Genomic DNA, 21,002 nt, shown 5'->3' with positions numbered 1-21,002 from the left:
ACCGATGCGGGAGGAGAGGGGACTCCGAGCCGTGAGTCTTTTGCACATGCGCTTAGCCGCTCGAAGACTGGGGATCGCCGAAGCCCTGCGCATGCGTCCCATCCTGAAACGGAAGGGGGAAGCGTCTAGCCGGGCGAGTCCTCCTCCTGCTCTGGTGGGAAAGGGTGAATGTGTGCACTGCGCGAAGGGCTTACGCTGCGTGGTTGCGTCATGACGTTGTGTTGTTTTTACGTAATCCTCTTGGGACTGGTGTAACGTTCTGTCCGCGGAGAGCAGGGAGCGGCTTCTCGGTGCGGGGTTGGGGGCGTGGTAGGGAAGTGTGGGGACGGAAGGCGGGCAGCCCGGCTGGGGCTGGGTATTGAAGGGTTAAGGGGTGGGGGCTGGCCTGAGGGAAGGGGGGGCAGCCCTTTTGGGGCAGGGAAAGGGGGCAGATGGGTAGTGTGTGGGCAGAGAGAAGTAATCTGAGGTATGGTGGCTCGTTTGGGGAGGAGGCGGGCTCCCTGCTTTAGTGAGGGTAAGGTGTGTCTGTGTGTGTCATCAGTACCTTTGCTTACTGGTAGGGTCCCCAGGATGCCTGGAATGGTGATATTTGGGAGACGCTGGGCTATCGCTAGTGATGACTTTGTTTTTCCAGGAGCCTTTGAACTTTTCATCAGAATGATCTGGTAAGAGCCACCCCATCCTCACTTTCCCACCACCCTCCAACGTGGGGAGGACCATGCAGCTGGGAGATGTTAGAGGGATCTGGCCTGCCGTGGAAGGTGCACGGTACATTTGTGGTGCCCTATTATTATTGTTGTAGAACCCAGTATGCCATTGTGCTAGGTGTTGTATAAACAGAACAAAAAGACGTTCCCTGCCCCGAAAAGCTTACAGTGTATAAGATAAGAGACAACAGATAGATAGATACAGACTCACTCAAGTATTCCGCCTGCAGCCATTCCCTCCTGGTGACTGCAAGCTGAAGGCAAAACTGATCAGCTGCTGATTAACTATTGACAAGTGATTTCTAGTCCTCTATAAAGGATAATGCAAATGTTAGGATTATTTTAATTGTTTATTTTAAATGTGTGTTAACTTTCATTCTAATTGGAGTAGTCCTTGGGCTCCTTAGGAAATTGCTGTTATGTATCTGTAGATTACCTTGTTGCTTTTTATAACATGCTTAGGAAGCTGCTGATTTGGTTTGTTGTTAGGAATATTTGATTAGATGCGATGTGAGACTATCTGGTTCATTTGGCATTTTATTGCATGGAAGTGAGAGGGGAAATTGAGGGGGTTTTCCTATCATGTATGGACAACTTGGGTTTTCATTTCGAGAACGAGACATGTAATGTAATTTTTGTATGCTGTGCTAAATTAATACCATACTACACAGTAATCACTTGCTACCACTTCAAGGTGTGGCTGCATCACTTAAACTGATAAACTTCATCCATCATTGAAGTACTCTGGGATCCATCTGAATGAAAGGTGCTATAAAAAAAGGAGGATATTTTTGAACTTGTAGTCTCTATTGTGGTTACTGCACTATACTTAACAGGGGTCTTTACATTCTGTGAGTTTCTTTGTGGGAATATGCCCCTTTTGTGAATTATTTTTAAGTGAAGATGGGGAATTTTTTTATGACTGAATCAGCTTTGTGGTGAAGTATGTTTCTTCCTAGCCGTGACAACTTATGGTACTGTTTTTCTGCAGGTGGATTGGAATTCTTGTTTTGTACTCCATTCACAAAGGGAGATTTAATTGTACTGGAGGGGGATTATTGCACAGCTATCTGCTTGTCCTCCTCATTCTCCTGGCTGCCATAATCTGCGCTGTATCTGCTATTGTGTATATCAGTATGCAAGGTAAATACTTAGTCTGCAATATCTGATGCTTATTGTAGTAGGATCTATATATTTTATTTAGATTTGACATTAAAATAGAACAGCTTTACAAACATTCTGTGTGCTCTGACAGTAATAAAGTTTATAATAACCATTTTTCAGCATTACTACTACTAATACAAATAAATTAAACTCTTCCAGCCTTCAGTAATCAAATAGAGGTAACAGTTTACCACAGCCCGGAGATAATTTAAAATAGAGGGACTCCAGAATATCCTCTCACAACCCAAATCAGATTCAGCAATTTACTAGTTCACTAATAAATAATCTGGAAAGATGCACTATTTTTAACACCTCTGATAGACTTCCAGGAGAAGCTATGCAGAATCCATCTGCTCCATAATGGTACTTGTAAACATAGCCTTATATAGTCACATTTGGTGCCACATATCAAAAGTGTATCAGATACAGTAGGCTGTTAAGGAAAAGTATATAGAAAAGTGGTCCACACAAATTATATAGTGACTTCTTAATACAATAATTATGTAAACAGGAAGAGTTTCAGTTTGAGGAAGAGAGGCAAACTAATATGATATGGGAGCATATGCACAGATACCTTATCATGGGACAGAGAGGTACCCGTAATGGTGGTCCCTTTGTATATCATGTTCTGTTCTGGGAGCCTCATTACCAGAAAGACTGACCCTCCTAATATCTGTCTTACGTACTTGTATGCCCCCATTAGGGTAGTATTTGAGCACTTCACAATCTCTAGTGTATTTATCCTCACAACACCCCAGTATTATCCCCATTTTACAGAGAGGTTGTGACGTAGAAAGTCTATTGTGGAGCAGGAACTTGGGCATGTGTCTCCCAAGTCCTAGGCTAGTGCCCCAACCATTGGACCATCCAAAAGTGATCATAGAAAAACAGCTAAAATATTTAGGCATCTGGAGGGATTGATCCGATGAGAGATTAAAAATCAATGTAGGTACCTTGCCCAAACTACAAGTTTTGGAAAGATTGGGGGTATAACTATATATAAATATATGTATGTTAACATCAAGGAGGGAGAAGGATTGTTCAGCATAATTAAAGGGCATATAACTAGGGCAGATAAATTAAGGAAAAACTGAGACTGGATCTCTGGGAGATCTAACAGTGAGTTGTTTTTCATTGGGAGAATTATCTCTGAAGGGAAATGGTGGAAGCCCTGTTACTTGGTGTCTCTAAAACTAAAGTGAAGAAAACTCTAGTAAATGTGCAATAAGGAAACTAGAAGATGGACTAGATAATCTAGTAAATCTCTTGTATATCTGGAGTCAATTGATACTCTTACATTATTCCCCTCCCCCCCCAAATAAAAACAATTCAAGCACTTTCAAACAGTAACAATGAAATAATCCGTTGTTAGTTAAGTTACGTGCCTGGATCAAGTGGGTGGACAGAAGTTTGTTAGGCTGAGTTACATGCATCACCATCTGAGGCACTGAAATGTTCAATTAATTATGCTATCATCTGCTTGACAATATCTGCAGCATTAGAGTGTACATTGTAATTCACAACGCCATTTTTATTTTGTTGGGTGACAAGTTTGTTAGTAACATCTCTGTAGTTGATAATCTCACTGTATAAAAAGTATTTATAAATTGAGCTGAATGGCATCACCGCCCTTCTGTGAACTACTTGTGACTCTCAGAAAATACAGTAAGGTTTCTAGTATTTCAGATCTGGGTAGCTTTGGTTCTCTTCATCGGACAAATGCCGCTTTTCTATTTTGATGAGATCCTTCTTCTAGAACACAACTTCATTTAAAAAAAAAAACCACCCAGACTCGGTTAATCTTATTCTTAAAATAGTGAGACAAGGCTGAATGGTGGATTGGTGGTAGTACCCCAAACTGTGACACGAATGTGTGCATTTTGGGTCCCATGCTTATGCAGGGTGAATGTATCACAGACAAATGATTAGAGGAGGAAGGGGACTGGGTTAGAACATAAGCTAACTCTAAAGAGATTTTTGGGTTGGTCTTGTAGAATACTGTTTGACTGCTCTTTTGCCCAAAAAGATGGAGTATTGCAGTCAGAGCCATCTGAGCAGAGCGTGGGGGATGCTCATGAGCCTGCTTGTATCATCTTTCAGAGTACCAGCTGTGTTAGTCTGTATTCGCAAAAAGAAAAGGAGGACTTGTGGCACCTTAAAGACTAACAAATTTATTTGAGCATAAGCTTTCGTGAGCTACAGCTCACTTCATCAGATGCATCTTGTGTTCTTGTATATAACTGCCTTATTAATAAGCCCAAACTTATTGAGCAAAGTAAGCTGTATGGTGGTCGTGGTTTTGTTGTAGCTAAAGTGCCTTTGAGAAAAGACTGTGAATAAAGATCAGTGATTGAAACTCTGAGATTGATCTCTATTCAGTTGACTGGACAAACCTGTAAATCTTTAAAGGTGCAACTGCAAATAGAAATCCCTGTTCTATTCCAGTATAATATGTAGAAAAAAAAATGCTTGCCAGAAATGTAAGGAATTCTGAACTAAAACAGCAAAGCTCACAACCAGAGTAGCAAAGAACTGTAGTCAGGCCTTACTTTTTGTGGAGTTTTGGGTTTGTTATGGGCTCACTACCACTTAACTGAAGTCAATAGCAGAAATCTTATTGCCTAAAGCAGTGGTCACCAACCAGTCGATCATGATCGACTGGTCGATCCTAGAGACTCTCCCAGTTGATTGTGATCTCCAGTGGTGTAGCAGGGCTGCGTTAAGGCAGACTTGCTCCCTGCCTGCCCTGGCCCGAGACTGCTACTGGAAGTGGTCAGCGTGCCCCCGCAGCCCCGAGGATGGGGGTGGGCAGGGATCTCCCTCCACGCAGTGCTCCTGCCTGCAAGCACCACCCCTGCAGCTCCGATTGTCCGGGAATGGGGATCTCTGGCCAATGAGAGCTGCGGGGAGGAGCCTGCAAAGAGGGGCAGAGCCATGTGCCCCCACCCCAGGGGCCGCAGGGATGTGCTGGCCCCTTTCGGGCACGGAGTGGGGCCAGGGTAGGCAGGGAGCCTGTCTTAGCCTTGCTGCACCGCCGACCAGGAGATGCTCAAGGTAAGCACCACCCAGCAGGAGGCTGCACCCCAGTCCTGAGTCCCCTCCCGGAGCCGACACCCCAAACCCTCTTTGCACTCCAAACCCACTCCTGCACCCCAAACCCCTGCCCCAGCCCTGACCCCTCTCTCAGAGCCAGCACCCCCATCCTGCACCCCAACACTCTGCCTATATGAATAGGCTAAGGCTGAAATGTATCTTCTGGGAAATGAGATATGTGTAACAACAGATACAAAAATTCCTCTGGGAAAGCAGAAATGATTTTAATATTTCCAGTTTTAAACAATTAAAAATGCTAAAGATGTTCACCATTCAGTTCTAAGACACTTTATGGTCTACAGCTTCACTTCTTTGAAACTTCTCTGTAAAAAATCTTTGTTTGTTGGGATTTTTATATACTTGATTAAATTTCACACTGGGCACCATAGCATAAAAATACTGATGTGATTTTTTTTTATGATACTTTATGTACATAAGATATATTTGTAAGTGACTTTTTACTTATATTCCATCTGTAATTTCAGGAACAATTTCTAACCCTGGGCCAAGGAAATCTCTTCCTAAATTGCTTTATACTCGGCTAGGTCTTTATATCCCAGAATTGGTCTGGGCAGTTGTGGGAGCTATCTGGGTCTCTGACACCGATGTACGTTGTGAAAGGACTGTGGTAAATGCCGTATTTGGGACAGTTGTTGCAAGGTAAAGATGCCAACAGAAAACTAAGCTAAGCTTATATTATGAATTTATATTTTAAGTATCCAGTGAAGATTTTTTCTGACCACTCACAACTTGGATATTTGTTTTAAATTACTGGAAGTTCTTGAAGGATTTTTGTAGTGTGTGAATATATTAAGACTAGAATAAACTGATTTTTTCATTGTGCTTTTCTAATTACCTGAGAGATGTTGTGGCATTTTCCCTTACAAAGCAGGGGATGGAGTGAAGGCTATGAGGAGTAAAGATGAGAAGGGGTCAAAAAGACAGACAAAGATGGATGATAGGACAGATGTGAAGGGGGTGGGGGAAGAGAGACAGAGGAGTAGGGATAGATGCCTGAAGAGACTGATAATGGCATATGGGGCCTTCCCCAACTTAGCTATTTCAAAACAGTTTTCAGTCCATGGTGATTGCAGTAGAGGTTTAGTGTGTTATGTGAAATGAGATGGCAGTCTCAATCCTGTTCCTAGTGGATTGGTGACCCTATTACAAAGCCATCATCAGTACCAGTAAGTGAGTGTGCTGGTGGTATGCCATAATAAACTGTTTTCTTTTTTACCTGACAAGAACTATAGCTGCATGCTCTTGTATACAGTACTGTACAAGTACATGGTTCAACAAGCCTTTCCTCCCACACCCTTCTGTTTTGCAGCTGGGTTATCATCATCTTTACCGTCATTGCAGTTGTAATTGTCTTTGATCCACTTGGGGGGAAAAAGACACTGTACCTGGCTGATGATATAAATCGCAACTTGGAAAGCAGTCAATCAGGCCAATTGTTTTATAATGTCAAGAAGACCGCAACCAGAGTCTGGGAGACGAGAATCAGGTTACTGTGTTGTTGTATTATGCAAGATGATGATCACCGAGTGGCTTTTACAAGTATTGCAGAGCTTTTCCGCATCTACTTCTCAGTAAGATGAAAGATTTGTTTGTTTGTTCTTTTCATTCCATTTGACTAAACACTGAACCCCCAATACTGCAGCATTTTCAGATGTGGCTCTTGCCTTTAGGTCAGTGAGAGTTCAGCTGTGCCATTTACTTGAGAATCAGGCTTTTGATACCTATCAGCTCTATTCTGAAACTTATACCATGCTGTCCTTCTCTTAACATGGGTTCCTTTGCCCTCTGGGGGGAAGGGATTGGGAAAATTGCACAGACTAACAAATTCTGAACTTAAAACTTGGAAAAGCTGTATGCTCAAGTAACCACTGTTTTCAAACTGCTTTAGTTTAACACACTTGGCACTTCACAGACATAGAAGCCAGATGGGCAATAGCTTTGCAACAGTGAATTTGCCTCCACTTTTTCACCAATATTTTGGTCACAAACTTGCTTTCCAGTAATATCATGCTTGCTTGCATTTAAAAAATAATTGGTCCCATCACTGTTTTCCTTGTACAAACATATTCACTGTCTTAACTAAAAGAAAAGCCCCACTCCACTGGAGTTTTCTCATGCTCCTCTAAGAATGCCTAGTGGTATTAACTGAGTTTAGGATCTTGTCTATATTGGGAGTTTAGATTTCCCAGTAAGGCTATTGGGGTGTAGTTCAGCCAGTGAAGTTCTTTTTCTCTTCTACTTGGGCAATTCCCTAATCAGGGGAATGAGGTTGATTTTTCTTAACCTTGGTATGTGATGATCCAGAGTTTACCATTTTTTCCCTTGCTCATAGTAGGGAATGGTACAAACAGCAAACAATTTAGCTACATTAATTTATTGAGTTTATGAAGAGGTAATGTTAGCATTAACAGTGTGTTAAGGCAGTTCTCCCATCCTGAACTATACCAAACTGTCCCATACAAAAAGCTACTCTTGGATGCTATAGAAAGCTCATTACAAGTTAAGGTCTGCATAGTATTGGTTGAGCTGGGACTTAACTGCCAGCACAGTGTGCGACTATGTGGGAGAGCAGAGTTCATCAGTGACCGTACGATCTCTTTTCATACTCAAGGTTGGTGGGAGACATTCTTATCCATTAAAGTGGTGTCTGTGCATACTGCTCTTTGATTGCCTCTTAGTCAGTGGGTTGTAGGATGATAGAGGGAGCCTTGATGAGCAGAATTGTCATCCTGGGCAACTGAATTAAAACCTCCCCACCTATGTACCTGGACCTTTCCTCTGTAAACCCTCCTTCACTTATGCGTGGTAGAAAAAGGAAGTGCCCGCATCCTGATTTTGCTGAGTCTTCCCATTGCCGTCAAACTTAAAAATCCCAGTTCTCATGGCTAATAGAAGGGGAATCCTTCTGCCAATATTTCTAATTATTTCTCCGGATCTAGCTTGTTTATTTTGCCAGTCTCATTTCCCATAAGTTGCTAAGAGCCTTCCAATGATCACTGTTGACCTAGGGTCAATTTGAACCAATAATCTTGTGATGAAAAGATCAATTACCATACTCCCTGGCCTTCTAATCTGTTTTCTTTACAGATGGAATAATCTTCATGGCACTCTAAAAACCCAATCCTGTGAGGGGCTGAGTGTTCTCATTTCACACCAGCTTCATTTGTGACTGCAGTGCTCATCGCTTTGCAGGATCGAGCTCTAAATGTATTTACAGAATTGTTAAAGAGCTGTAAGCAAATGCTATGTGGCTTACCGTAGGTTCAGAGCAGGAGTATTTGCTAGTGACATATCACCAATAACAGCATGGGCACTCCTTCAGACTTGCATAATAGCTGTTGAGGGAGGTACAAGTTTTTTTTTTTTCTAAGTTGCTTGTGACAATTATGAGTCATGTTCAGATCATGTTTTGCTTTAGGGCTCCACAGGCCTTTTAAAGAAGATCCTTTTAACTTTCTTTGTGACATTGGAATTTATGTATGTAGCTTTTATTTGCAGAAAGTTTTTAAAGATGCAACATTGAGTGCATTGGAGGGGATGTGAATGTTTCACAAGCACACCCTTGCCTTCTGATGTACATCTATTTACTATAGAACTGCAAAAGAAAATCACTTTTTTAAATTTTTCAGTGGATTGCGTGTGATGTTGTGGGTTTATTTTTAAATAATTTTTTCCATTTCCTTTGGCAGGACACTGATATGGTGCCAACTGACATAGCAGCAGGCTTGACTCTGCTCCATCAAGAGCAAGATAAAGTGGAAAACTGCCCAAAAGACCCTGAAGAAGTCCTGTGTCATTCCTCACTATCCCATGTGGTAAGATATGCTACAAAAAACAGCTTTGTGATACAGCCTGTTAAAGGGACAGTGTCTTGTCAAACTGAACTAAAATGCAAGTTTTATAAAAATTAGCTTTGACAAAATCTAAGGCTCATAGTTTCCAGTATTTTAAGTTCAAATAAGAAATTTTGTAATCCAATAAAAATTCTCTTATGAAGTTTGCAATCAAAACATTGCAGTATTATACTAATACATGGAGAACCTGAAAGTAACAATGACTGGAAAGTGATTATAAACTAAAAACCTCCCAAAATGTTACCAAGTGTATTACAAAACTGAGCTATAAGGGTGGGATTTTCAAAAGCATCCAAGTAATTTAGGAGAACAAGTCGCATTGAAAAACAATGGGAGTTGTGTTCCTTAGGCACTTTCAAAAATTCCACCCCACAATCATGTTTTCATTTATATTAATAAATATGAAATTTTGAAATGGGAAGTAGGTAAATGTGTGAAAATTATAGGCTTTTTTATATCACCATGAAGAATATGCACAAAAACAAATAAGATGACATTCCAGTGCTATGAACAGGATAAGAAGCAGAAACAGTAATTGTTTAATGCTTGCTGATCAGGAGTGACACTTCATTTCAGGATCTTCCACCAGTCTCTTAAATGGCTTAAAATGAGAAAAATCTCTTGTAAATTATTTTGTACCTTTTGTAATCTTTAATTTCTCACCTAATGCACCGTTTTAACCAAAGTAGATGATTCCACTTCAGTTAAAACAGTTTAAGTGCACTCCACATACTAGATAATTCCTTTTGAATTCAACTGATGGTGAGTCCTGTGCAAAGAAAAAAAGCTCTTGTGAGAATGGTCTGTTACATAATCTGTAGCCTTCCCTCCACCTATACCCCTTAGGATGAACATTTAATTTTCAGTACCATGTTTATCAGTGCATAGTAAAGTATAGAAACATGGTACTGTTAATGAACAATTACTTTAAATAATAATTAGAATTTTTCAAGATTCCAGCTTTATTATTAACAAATACACCCTAAACTTTTTCTAAATAAGAAAATTGAATATGCGTAAGTGTGAACTCCTTCCTCTCAGTTTTCTGTTTCACTTACCTGGGGCTTACAGTGAAAAGGTAAAAGAATAAACTTCATTGCGTGACTTCTTGGGCCTATGGGGAGATCTAGGCCCTTAATGTTACAGTAGCATGTATGCATCTGCATTCTTTATCCTGGGCTTGCCTTACATGTACAACTGGTGATTTTTTTTTCCCCCTCCAGACTGATGATTTGGATATTGAATTAGAAAATGCTGCTCACTACATGCAGTTTGCTGCAGCTGCTTATGGATGGCCTTACTACATATACACTAACCCATTTACTGCACTCTGTAAGCTTAATGGTGACTGGTAGGTTGGTATAAGATCTTAAAAGTGCATAGTTTTGTTTTTTAATTATTTGGTTTTTCATATCAGTACAAATCACTTAAATAGCAGTTCTCTTATTTCATCAATTTCTATGTATTAATAGGTATACTTGAGCTTGACTGCTAGAATTGTCTTTCACAAATTGAGTAAAAGGAAACCAACCTTCAAAATACTACTTCCAATTTTGGAAGGGTAGACAAGCTGTTTTCTTTGGCCAAACTTACACCACCATACGCTGAACTTGATGGCATTTCTGTGTTTGGCTATAACACAAGAAGTTTTTGAACACTGCACGTGATCAATTACAAATGTTCAAAGAATGTTCATGGGCATCAGTGACCAGAACCCTATTGATTTTGGATAGAATTGGACAACTGAAAGGGGGAATGGGAGACATATAAAGCAACAGTTTTAAGCACCTCTGTAATTGTCTATACAATCAAACAGTTGGTTAATGGCACCCATTAATGCCTTCTAGCATAAAACTACCTCTGTCTCATCTCTGCCTGTCCTACCAGAGTTTAACATGTTTGCACCTTGAATGACTGGTCTGGGGGAATTGGGGCATGAGAGAATGGGAGTGTGCACACAGCCCCTGGCATGGGAGACAGAATGGTGGGAAGACACATAGGGCCCCTGGTGTGGAATGAAAATTGAGGGACCTTGGTATGAGTGGAGTGGGGAGCACCCAAGACCACTAGCATGGAGAATACGGGGGGGGGGGAGACAGAACCTAGTGAGGCAGAGATTGGGGTATCCTGGTGTGGGTAGAGTGGGACACACAGAGCTCCAGCACTGGGAAGATGGGGTGTATGGAGGGAAAAGGATGCACACACAACTCCTAGTCTGGCGGGAATGGGGGTGCACACAGAGCTGCTAGCATAGGGGGAATATGGGGAAATTTCAGGGAGTACCTGAAATAAAGAGGGACAGGAGGGTAGCACACAGGGCCGGGCCTTGTGGGGTGGAGTGGAGGGGATGCAAGGAACCCCTGGTGCTTGCAGTGAGCTCAGCCTATGCAAGCTACAAGAGTGTGACCCAATAGTCACAAGAAAACAAAGAAGCAAAAGATTGCAAACAGTGTAAAGAGTTACTGGTCTTCATTCTGCCAAGTCAGTGTTAGTATCTGAAAAGGCATTTGATTGAGTTGAATGGACATTCCTCAAAACAGGGTCATGGGGTGTTGGAATCAAACTAAACCGAAAAAGATGGATTGAGGCCTTATATGCTTCTGCTTAGACAAGCATGTGTATAAATGGAAGAACATTGTTTTCTCTATTTAGGGGAATCAGACAATATTACCCTCCTAGACCTCTTTGTCTTACAGTGGAACCAGTTGCTTCTATATAAGGAATGAGTCAGTTGTTAAAGACCCTGATCCCGAAATTCTCTCTGTATAGGCAGTCCTCCCCTAAGTTAACAGGCCTCTGCACAGGCGGCCATCTGCACTGAGACAGGGGCAGGATCAAAATCTAACATAAGTCAATCTCACCATAAACTAGCTTTGTATGTTAATGTTCTATTTAACCTAATGTAACACAAGTGTGTCAAAATTAAGAAAAAGAAATAAACAAATTTGGAAATTATACTAAATGAAAACCTTTCCTCTGTCAAACTTTGGCAGCTTTGAAGTTGACCCAGTAAAAGTTATTATCTAACCCACCATGTCTCCAATATTCTGTGATCATCACAGCTACAATAATACTGCAAACTTTGGCAGCTAATATTAAGAAGGCAAGCATGATCTTATATACTATTGCTCTGTTTAAATAGTCGCCTCCATTATTTGTGACATTAGGAGTGAATATTCCATCCAGCTTTGATTGCCATGACGTTAATTATCTTCCTGAGATGTCACAATTTACAGTAATAAAGACTTGGGAGAAATTGAATGAATTTATAATTTTATAGCTGAAATTGTGGCTGGAGTCAAATTAACTCTCTCCTTAGAATTGTTTTTGGACTTGAAATTTTTCCTCAATTGTATAATTTCTATCTGGATGTTTTTTAAAAAAAAAAAAAACCTTCAGAATTGCCTTGTTTACTCTGCTAAAAGATTTATAGCAATGGTGTATTAGCCAGTCTTTATAGTATAAACACCCAGTGTGCTCCCAATAGAAACCCTGCTGTGAATGTAATTGAGCTCTTTTTCTGAGAGGAAATGTAACTAGCTGGAACTGGCAAGTTCACTTTTCTTTCCCATGTTTCCTTAGTTGCAGAAACAGCCCAACGGATTCTGATATGGTTGGCAGTGATCGTCTTAACTTTCACTTTGGATCCATCCTAAAAATAACAGGGCTACAGTACAGAGATTTCATTCACATCAGCTTTCATAACAAGGTAAACAATCTGGACAAACATTCAACAAGAGAATTCTCAGTAATTTCTTGAGTTCAATTAGAAACCAGGAAGAGGATGCTTTCCTCTCCTCACCCTCCACTGTTATATAATGGAAGCCCCAACCAACCCAAAATGTTTTAAAAAGTATTTAAAAAAAAAAAAAAACCAACCCTAATACACAAGTGCTTGTTTAGATAACAGTAACACAAACATTGACTTTTTTTAAATACTGATAGTCTTCACAACACATAGCAACAGCTCTCGTGTAACCTTGTACAAGAATAAGAGAAATCCTAATGATAACATACAATAGATTTTAAAAAATCCTGAGTTCCGTAAGGAAAGTTTATATGCCTAAATAGAATTTCATGATGTCATGTTCATTCCTTTCCAGGAAACTACAGTAAATCTTTACTGTTCTTAAAAATTTGGTATCTTCACTACACACGCCTAATTTTTTTTACCCTTTAGATTTTCGAGATCCCATTTTTTGTTGCTTTGGATCACAAAAAGGAGGCTATTGTGGTTGCAGTGAGAGGAACCTTGTCTTTTGAGGTATCATCTCTGTTGTGTAACACTGGCTCTGGAGATGGGTATGTCCTAATGGTTTGGAGGAGACAGTACACTTTTCTGTAGTGGCTAGACGAAATAGTGCTACAGTGACACAATGAATTTTAAAATAACCCAACAGTTGAGTCAGCAATGAGATAGGGGAAGTAGATAATCTTCTTAAGTCATAAGCCTGTCTGGTTTTGGATGCCTGGATGCCATTTTAAGAGGCAAGTGGGAGAAGGGCACAGGTAATTTTGTGTCAATATGGTGTGAGGTGTATGTACAGTGTACATTCCAGCTTTTGCATAGTAGCTTTGATCAGAGTATTGTTTATATATACAGTAGCTGTAAATGGCACTTTGTAATGGGTTTCTAGGTGTGTGTAAGTAAGAAAGATTCATACTTCCCTTTTTTTTATGTGCAATTACTTGCAGACTCGAAGTTTGCTTGAGGATATTACTGTAGTAAAGACAGTGTAAAGGCTGTGAAAATTCCCATAATAGATGTCTGTAGCATAAGGGGTCTGTCTCGTTATTTACTTGCAGGATCTCCTCACTGATCTGTCAGCAGAGTGTGAAGACCTGGTGCTCGAAGATGTTCTGGAAAATGGTTTTGTACATAAGGCATGTGTCGTCTTTAACCATTTGAAGTGATTTATTCAATGAAAAAAATCAAATTAACAATCCTATATTTCTTCAGTTAAATGGAATTAGCGGGTTTTTTTGGTGAGACGGAGTAGATCAGCTATCTGGGTGGCTTGTTGGCAGTGTTCTTCTCTGCAATGCAAGAGAAGTTTTTAATTTGTAGTCATGGTGTTTTGCTTGCCTCTTGTATCCCTTTAAATTTAAAAAAAAAAGAAAAGAAAAAATGTAAATGTGCAGTATACTCAGGTGCCACTATTGGGCAATACATATGTCAATAGAGCATTGAAACAGTTAACTAGGTTATCACACATTTTTGCAGTCAGTACTCTGAACACTGCATTTAAAGGGATATGGGTATTGCATTTCCCACTGGACACTACTTTTGTCTCTTAACTTAGAATACTGTCTTCTAGGGGATAACTCAAGCAGCAAATTACATCTACAGAAGGCTAATAAATGATGGCATTTTAAACCAGGCTTTCACCATTGCTCCTGTAAGTCATGACTTCCAAATTATTCAATTTTGCTAGCAGTGTTTCTGACAAAACACTTTAGTTACATTGGAAATCAAAGTGGAGCAAGCTGTCTCTCTTTTAACCTCACCATATAACTCTCTTTTTGTTTTTGTCTTTAGGAATATAAACTAGTTATAGTTGGTCACAGTTTAGGTGGTGGAACAGCTTCCATATTGGCCATCATGCTCAGAAACTCCTTCCCAACATTAAGATGTTATGCCTTTTCTCCTCCAGGAGGATTGTTAAGGTAAATACAATACTTGGTTTTAGGTGAAAGATACAGAAATTATTAAGATACTTACCCAAATTCATCCCTGGTATGACTGAGCAGAGTTGCTTCAGAGATGGATTTGGCTCATATTTTGACAGAAGAAGCTGTAGTGGTTTTAAGTTTAATATATTAAATAGGGCTGTCAAGCGATTAATCGTGATTAATCGCACGATTTTTAAAAAATTGATCACGCGATTAAACAATAATAGAATACCATTTATTTAAATATTTTTGGGTATTTTCTACATTTTCAAATATATTGATTTCAATTAAAGAACAGAATACAATGTACAGTGCTCACTTTATAATTATTTTTGATTACAAGTACTTGCACTGTAAAAAAGCAAAAGAAATAGTATTTTTTAATTCACCTAATACAAGTACTATAGTGCAATCTCTTTATCATGAAAGTTTAACTTACAAATGTAGAATTATGTACAAAAATAATTGCATTCAAAAATAAAACCATGTAAAGCTTTAGAGCCTGCAGATCCACTCAGTCCTACTTCTTGTTCAGCCAATCGCTCAGACAAACAAGTTTGTTTACATTTACAGGAGATATTGCTGCCTGCTTCTTGTTTACAATATCACCTGAAAATGAAGACAGGCATTCTCATGGCATTGTTGTAGCTGGCATCGCAAGATATTTACATGCCAGATGTGCTAAAGATTCATATGTCCCTTCATGCTTCAACTACCATTCCAGAGGACATGCGTCCATCCTGATGACAGGTTCTGCTCGATAACAATCCAAAGTAGTGGGGACCAATGCATATTCATTTTTATTATCTGAGTCAGATGCCACCAGCAGAAGGTTGATTTTCTTTTTTGGTGGTTCAGGTTCTATAGTTTCCTTCTTGGGAGTGTTGCTCTTTTAAGACTTTTGAAAGCATTATCTCCTGTAAATGTAAACAAACTTGTTTGTCTTAGCGATTGGCTGAACAAGAAGTAAGACTAAGTGGACTTGTAGGCTCTGAAGTTTTATATTGTTTTGTTTTTGAGTGCAGTTATGTAACATGCACTTTCACGACACAGAGATTGCACTACAGTACTTGTATAAGGTGAATTAAACAAAAGAAATAGTATTTTTCATCTTTTACAGTGCAAATATTTCTAATCAAGAATAATATACACTTAGAATTCTGGGTTGTAATTGAAATCAATCTAATTAATTCTAGGTTGTAATTGAAATGTATAAAAAATATGAAAATGTAGAAAAACATCCGAAATATTTAATGAATTTCAATTGGTATTCTATTGTTTAACAGTGCAATTAAAACTGCAATTAATCGTGATTTTTTTGAGTTAATCAGGTAAGTTAACTTCAATTAATTGACAACCCTAATATTAAAGAAATTTGAACAGGCTTATCTTGTTCTGACTGTGGGGTTTTGCATTTGTAGATGATGACTGAGACTTGTTCACAGCTTATTTATAAAATAAAGTTTTCCAGCAAAGTTGTAATTGTCTGACATTGTTCCTGAGTAGCCTTTAAAGAATGAAATACTGTTAATTCTGTTAACAAATACACTGTTAATACTGAAAGTAAGTGCTTCAAACCAAAATCCTTAACTAATTTTGGCCTGTTCAACATAGAATCATAGAAATTTAGGATTGTAAGGGACCACAAGAAGTCATCTAGTCCATCTATTTATTAGCATGTGTAAGGGGGTTCGGTATAACCTGCTCTTGAATTTAGTCTTAAAAGCCTAGTTCCAGAAAAAAGTCCAGTAAAATAACTGAACATTTTTATTGCAACACATTATTATATTATACAAATAACATAGGTCATAGCAAAAACTAAAATATGTATATATATATATTTTTTATTTTTAAGCAAATCACTTGCAGACTACTCTAAATGCTTCATTGTGTCAGTCATTGTTGGAAAGGACCTTGTTGCAAGGTGAGGATGTGACTTGAGATGGTCAATTACATTTTATTCAGAGATGGTTATTCTCCAGCAGTTGGCCTAAGAAGCATTTTTCACTTTGTTTTGTATGTTAAACAGGTTAAGTATGCCCAGCATGGAAGACCTGAAGAGAAGGATAGTGAGAATAGTTGCTAATTGTAACAGACCGAAGGTAACAAAACACACCATGAACAATAAAAGCAAAGGGAATTGTCAAGTAGTTTTGATACAACATTTAGTGTGATGATGGCTTGTTTTGTGTTAAGAAACTGGTTCCAAAGCACAAATTGAACAGAAATGTTTGTTAATTTTTAATTTAGTGACAACATAGGTAAATGGTGTTGTCTTATTTAAACCTTTCCCTGCTGTGTTGGAAACCCTTGTGGTTGAGCGTAAGACCTGAGAGCTGAAATAGGGTATGTAATTCAGGCTAGTTTGCTGCTCAAGGGAAATGCAAAAAATAAACCAAATAGCATAAATGGTGACAAATAATACAATTTTTAAATAGTTTTAGTAAATTGTTATTACTTACAAAAATAGGGGATTTGTTTAAAATATCTTTATTTTCAGTCTCATTTTTAAGGCAAAAATCTCAAATTTTTATTGCCTACTTTTTGGTTTTAGTATTAGTGAGAAAAAACACTATAGGCTACAGTCAAGTTCACATATGTTTCAGGAGGCCTAGTGGTGGATCTCCAGTAGGGCAGCATTGTTTATTTGCCATCCCAATTTGTTGCTGTGTTAGGAACTAGAAGTATGCAGAGGCTGTGCAAAGTGTCAGTAGTGGGACAGTGTGCCCCTGGTGTTGCTCAGCAATGATCCCTGCAGCTGATTAAGGACTGATTGATAGATCAACGACTGAGCACTCCAGTTTGGCTCAGTAGGCTAAGTTTGGCCCTGTCTTTTGGGACCAAAAGGGAGTGGGAATTTTGTAGAAGGGACTTCTCCCCATCACCAGGGAAGGCTTTGGCTGTACAATCAGTCCTTACTATTCATTGAAGAAACACAGGCAAAGTTCCAAAAGAAGGTATGCTTGCATCCTTATAGCAGTAGTCATTAGAGAAGGATCGCACGCTGGATGGGGCTTTAGGGTGGCCCTCTTGGAGGACTGGAACAATAAATTGTCAGGAAGATGACTTCCTTGTGGTGTGAGAAGGAGTGGGTTAAAAACTGCCATCCATCGATGCCTAGAGTTAAACCCTAGATCCTTCATGGGTTTTTCCAAGATTTGTGTGTACTTCCAGGATTAGCGACCCTGTGGAGGCCCTCTGTGGAGAGTTAAACTTAAAGAAGCTGATAGGCAGCTAGAGAGGGTGGATGTGGGGATTCAAGCTGGATAGGAGAAGTAGACCAAAAAAAATGTAATTGTCAGAGTTGTAGACATTTGCCTCTGAATTGGCCCTTCTTAACTAATTAATATCCACTCAGTCCACAAAAAAGTCTCTCTAATGTGGAGAAACTTGGGTATAGAGATCTTGAAGTGTGTGTGTGTGTGTGTGTGTGTGTGTGTGTGTGTGTAAAATTAAATTACACTACTTTGAAAATAAACATCAACATTTCATGTTCTGCTTCTTTCTCTCTGAACTCAGTACCAGATCCTGCTGTATGGGTGTTGGTATGAAGTGTTTGGAGGAGATCCAGATAACTTCCCAACTGAGTTAGATGGTAGAAATCAAGATGCCCTAACCCAGCCTCTTCTAGCTGAACAGAGTTTAATGATGCATCGGTCACCTTCCTACAATGCCCTTGAGGATGAATCTCCTTTAAATTCTCCACCTCAGTATCCTCATCTTTATCTCCCAGGAAAAATCATCCATATTGTAGAAGAAGCCAGCTCAAGAAGGTAAATGATCAGCATTATGCTTCACTGAATTATTAAATTGAAGCTTCTCTTCCTCACCTTGGGAGCAGAGGCAAGAGCTCTGGTCTCTCTGCTCTCATCTTCTCCTACACGTATTCATGCCCTTTATATATTGTATCCAATCTTCTCTGGCGTTCCCGGTTTCTTTTACCTACTTCTGAGTCAGTGCTTCGTTTCACCCTCACCCCCAACACTGGGAACAACCTCCTCTCTTTGTCCCCTCCACTGAATACAGCTGCAATGTCATAAGACAGTAATGACCAAAACCCATTCTGTGTTGAATGTGTTCTACTCATTTACACCTTTAAACAGTAAACTAGCCAGGAGAGGTACTTGTTACGTGTTTGGTGCAGGCCACATACTGTACAGCACTATATAAGGCATCACAAAGTATTTAGGTGCTGCACAAATGTTACAATAGAACAGAATCTAACTCAGGATAAGAAGAATGTGGGGAATAGGATTAGCTCTCAGATTAGCTTACTTCTGATCTCACTGAAGTTGTTTTACCATTGATATAAACAGGAGCACACTAGGCCAATACAGAGTGTTTTTTGAAAAGCCCACTTTCTTCTAATTATGTAAAATATTTAGTAGTAGCTGAGTAAAGGTTTGTTTATATCCTTTAATAATCTGCAAAGGTTTTAAATATATGACCAATATGCTTTCTAAGGCCAATGTGGATTTCCAAGATTTGCACTGTATCGTGGACACAGATCAATATTCATATGATAGTCTAAATGTTTGAGGCTTTATTGAAATATTTGTCTTTTTAGGTGGTGTTCTTCTGATGTTAAATATACTGCAAGATGGTCAAAAGAAACAGCCTTTAGCAATATTTTAATAAGTCCCAAGATGATAACGGATCACATGCCAGATGTTGTGCTCAAAGCCTTGAACAGCTTGACTGAGGAAAAAGCATCTTGTATTACCTGTCAAATAGAAAGAGACTTTCACACCAACATCGTATAACTATAGCTCTAAGAGAATAGCTCTGGGTTTTTTTCTGTAAGCTTCAAGTATTCTAGGAGCCTTTAACCTCAGACTTAAGTGGTGGTGTGGGTTTGTTTTTTTGTTTTTAACATGCCTAAAAAGAAACTGGGGAGGCATTGTCTTGGTCACTGTCATAATGCAAAATGCATTTTACTCTGCAGAGGTAAACATTACTGGCTAAGTGTAAGAAAATTGTTAAAATGAATGTATTCAGAATTTTGACAGAAGCAGATATGACCTTTCTGGAAATGGAACAGTAAGATGAGTCTTAGCCAGTTACATGTAAACTACTGTACCTTTCATTTTACAGCTGGAAGGATTCAGATAAACTGAGAACACTTCATAGGAAGATAATTGAGCTAGAGCAGAGGAACCATGACACAAATTCTAATTCCAGCTCTGTCATAGACTTGCTATATTACCTTGCATATGTCACTTAACTTCCATTGTGCCTCAGTTTCACAACTGTAAAATGAGGGTATTACCCATCTTAGCAAAGTACTGAGATTCTTGGGTGAAAGGTGCTATGTAAAAGCACAGAATTAATATTTATTAGAAATGGACACTCCCCGTAGGAAGTTTCATTAAAGGAAATTGGGTAATAAATGATGGTGCAGTTGCAAATCTAGTGCAGAGAGAGGGTTAAAAAAATAAATGAACTTTTGTATTTAAAGAGCCAGTATTGATTGCATTAGTTACCTTCTGAAAATATCTCCACGGTATCATTTATTTCATGACAGTTTTCTTATAGTGGCTCTTGGTTTTAAAAATGCTGCTTCGATACATGTGCAATATTTTTTTATCTGTTTACATTTTCAATCCTAAAGGACTTACTTTATGCATTTTTAATTCTAGAATATAGAAATAATCCTTTTAGAATTTGACATGAGAACCGTTGTACCCTTTCTACACTAGATCCAGCCTGAGACGAATGACCCTCTGACTCTTACCTTCCACGCATTTGGTTCAGTTGGATTCTCTAGTTAAACCTTTGCAAGTACCAATTTTGCAACTCCACCCTTTAAATTGATTGTATGGTGAATGTCTGAGTAAGCTTGGTTGCTTTGTACTGAGCAAGTGACCTTTTTGTAAAAAGCATAGTTGCTTGTCAGAGAGAGTCCCGTAGTGCACCTTATTTGTGTTGGGATAGTGTAATTTTGTTTTGGTAGTCCGACTGTGCCCCTTCAAGCAGGGACAAAATAAAACTTCAGAATTTGGCTCTGAGTGTGCTTGTGTATGTGTAACAAATAGGACAGAAAATTTATGATTTGTATATAAAAAGCAATCCTGTTTGTGAATCTTGTGCTACAGCAACACTAAGGACCTGGCAGTGTAAATGACTACACTCTAAGATGAGCCCTGTCTAGTGCATCTTGACTTACCGCTGTTTGAAGTAGAAATGCACTAGGGAACTTCCAGTGGAAGGCACACTAACTTGTCATTTAGACCTGTCTTAAGTGTCACCATCAGCTTGAATCAGGTTCTTAGATGCATTTTAGTACAGTAGTACCAAAACAAAGGCAAGATGCTTCCTTTGATTTCCCCACCCCCCCACTGTAAAGTTTAATCCCTGCTTGTAACAATTCATATCATCACAGTAACTGTACCTGCTTTGTCACCAGTAGCAGTCTCTGAGCAGCAAGGTTTTCCTGTTATGCATTGGGACAAATCCACAACTGTTTGAAGTTTTATGAAGATCAGGGTGA

At 39.1% G+C, this 21,002-nt stretch overlaps 1 protein-coding gene across 7 annotated transcripts; it reads left to right on the top strand.

Annotated features, from left to right (window-relative positions):
- Nucleotides 1–201: 201 nt before the first annotated feature.
- On the top strand, nt 202–20,513 carry DAGLB (diacylglycerol lipase beta). Of its 7 annotated transcripts, none has more exons than XM_073362171.1 (16): nt 202–290; nt 561–665; nt 1,699–1,850; nt 5,450–5,624; nt 6,295–6,556; nt 8,675–8,800; nt 10,063–10,190; nt 12,422–12,548; nt 13,020–13,103; nt 13,646–13,723; nt 14,158–14,238; nt 14,379–14,506; nt 16,368–16,436; nt 16,542–16,614; nt 18,032–18,285; nt 19,080–20,513. In XM_073362171.1, exons 2-16 carry the CDS (start codon nt 571–573, stop codon nt 19,273–19,275), a joined length of 2,028 nt encoding a protein of 675 aa, XP_073218272.1. In that variant the 5' UTR covers nt 202–290; nt 561–570; the 3' UTR covers nt 19,276–20,513. The 7 variants fall into 7 exon arrangements, with proteins under 7 accessions (XP_073218272.1, XP_073218273.1, XP_078710688.1 ...); XM_073362172.2 differs by having other exon boundaries at nt 215–290; nt 635–768; XM_078854562.1 differs by having other exon boundaries at nt 244–290; nt 635–665.
- Nucleotides 20,514–21,002: the final 489 nt, after the last annotated feature.

Source organism: Lepidochelys kempii, chromosome 10 (assembly GCF_965140285.1).
Source record: "Lepidochelys kempii isolate rLepKem1 chromosome 10, rLepKem1.hap1, whole genome shotgun sequence".
NCBI lineage: Eukaryota > Metazoa > Chordata > Testudines > Cheloniidae > Lepidochelys > Lepidochelys kempii.
This window is presented reverse-complemented; position numbering and strand designations above follow the sequence as displayed.

What these genes read in the sequence shown, in the direction of transcription:
- DAGLB (XM_073362169.2), top strand. Translation starts at nt 469, where the DNA reads ATGGTGGCTCGTTTGGGGAGGAGGCGGGCTCCCTGCTTTAGTGAGGGT. An exon ending in TTTTCCGCATCTACTTCTCA is followed by an intron (nt 6,557 to 8,674) that starts GTAAGATGAAAG and finishes TTCCTTTGGCAG; the next exon opens with GACACTGATATGGTGCCAAC. An exon ending in GAGGAACCTTGTCTTTTGAG is followed by an intron (nt 13,104 to 13,645) that starts GTATCATCTCTG and finishes ATTTACTTGCAG; the next exon opens with GATCTCCTCACTGATCTGTC.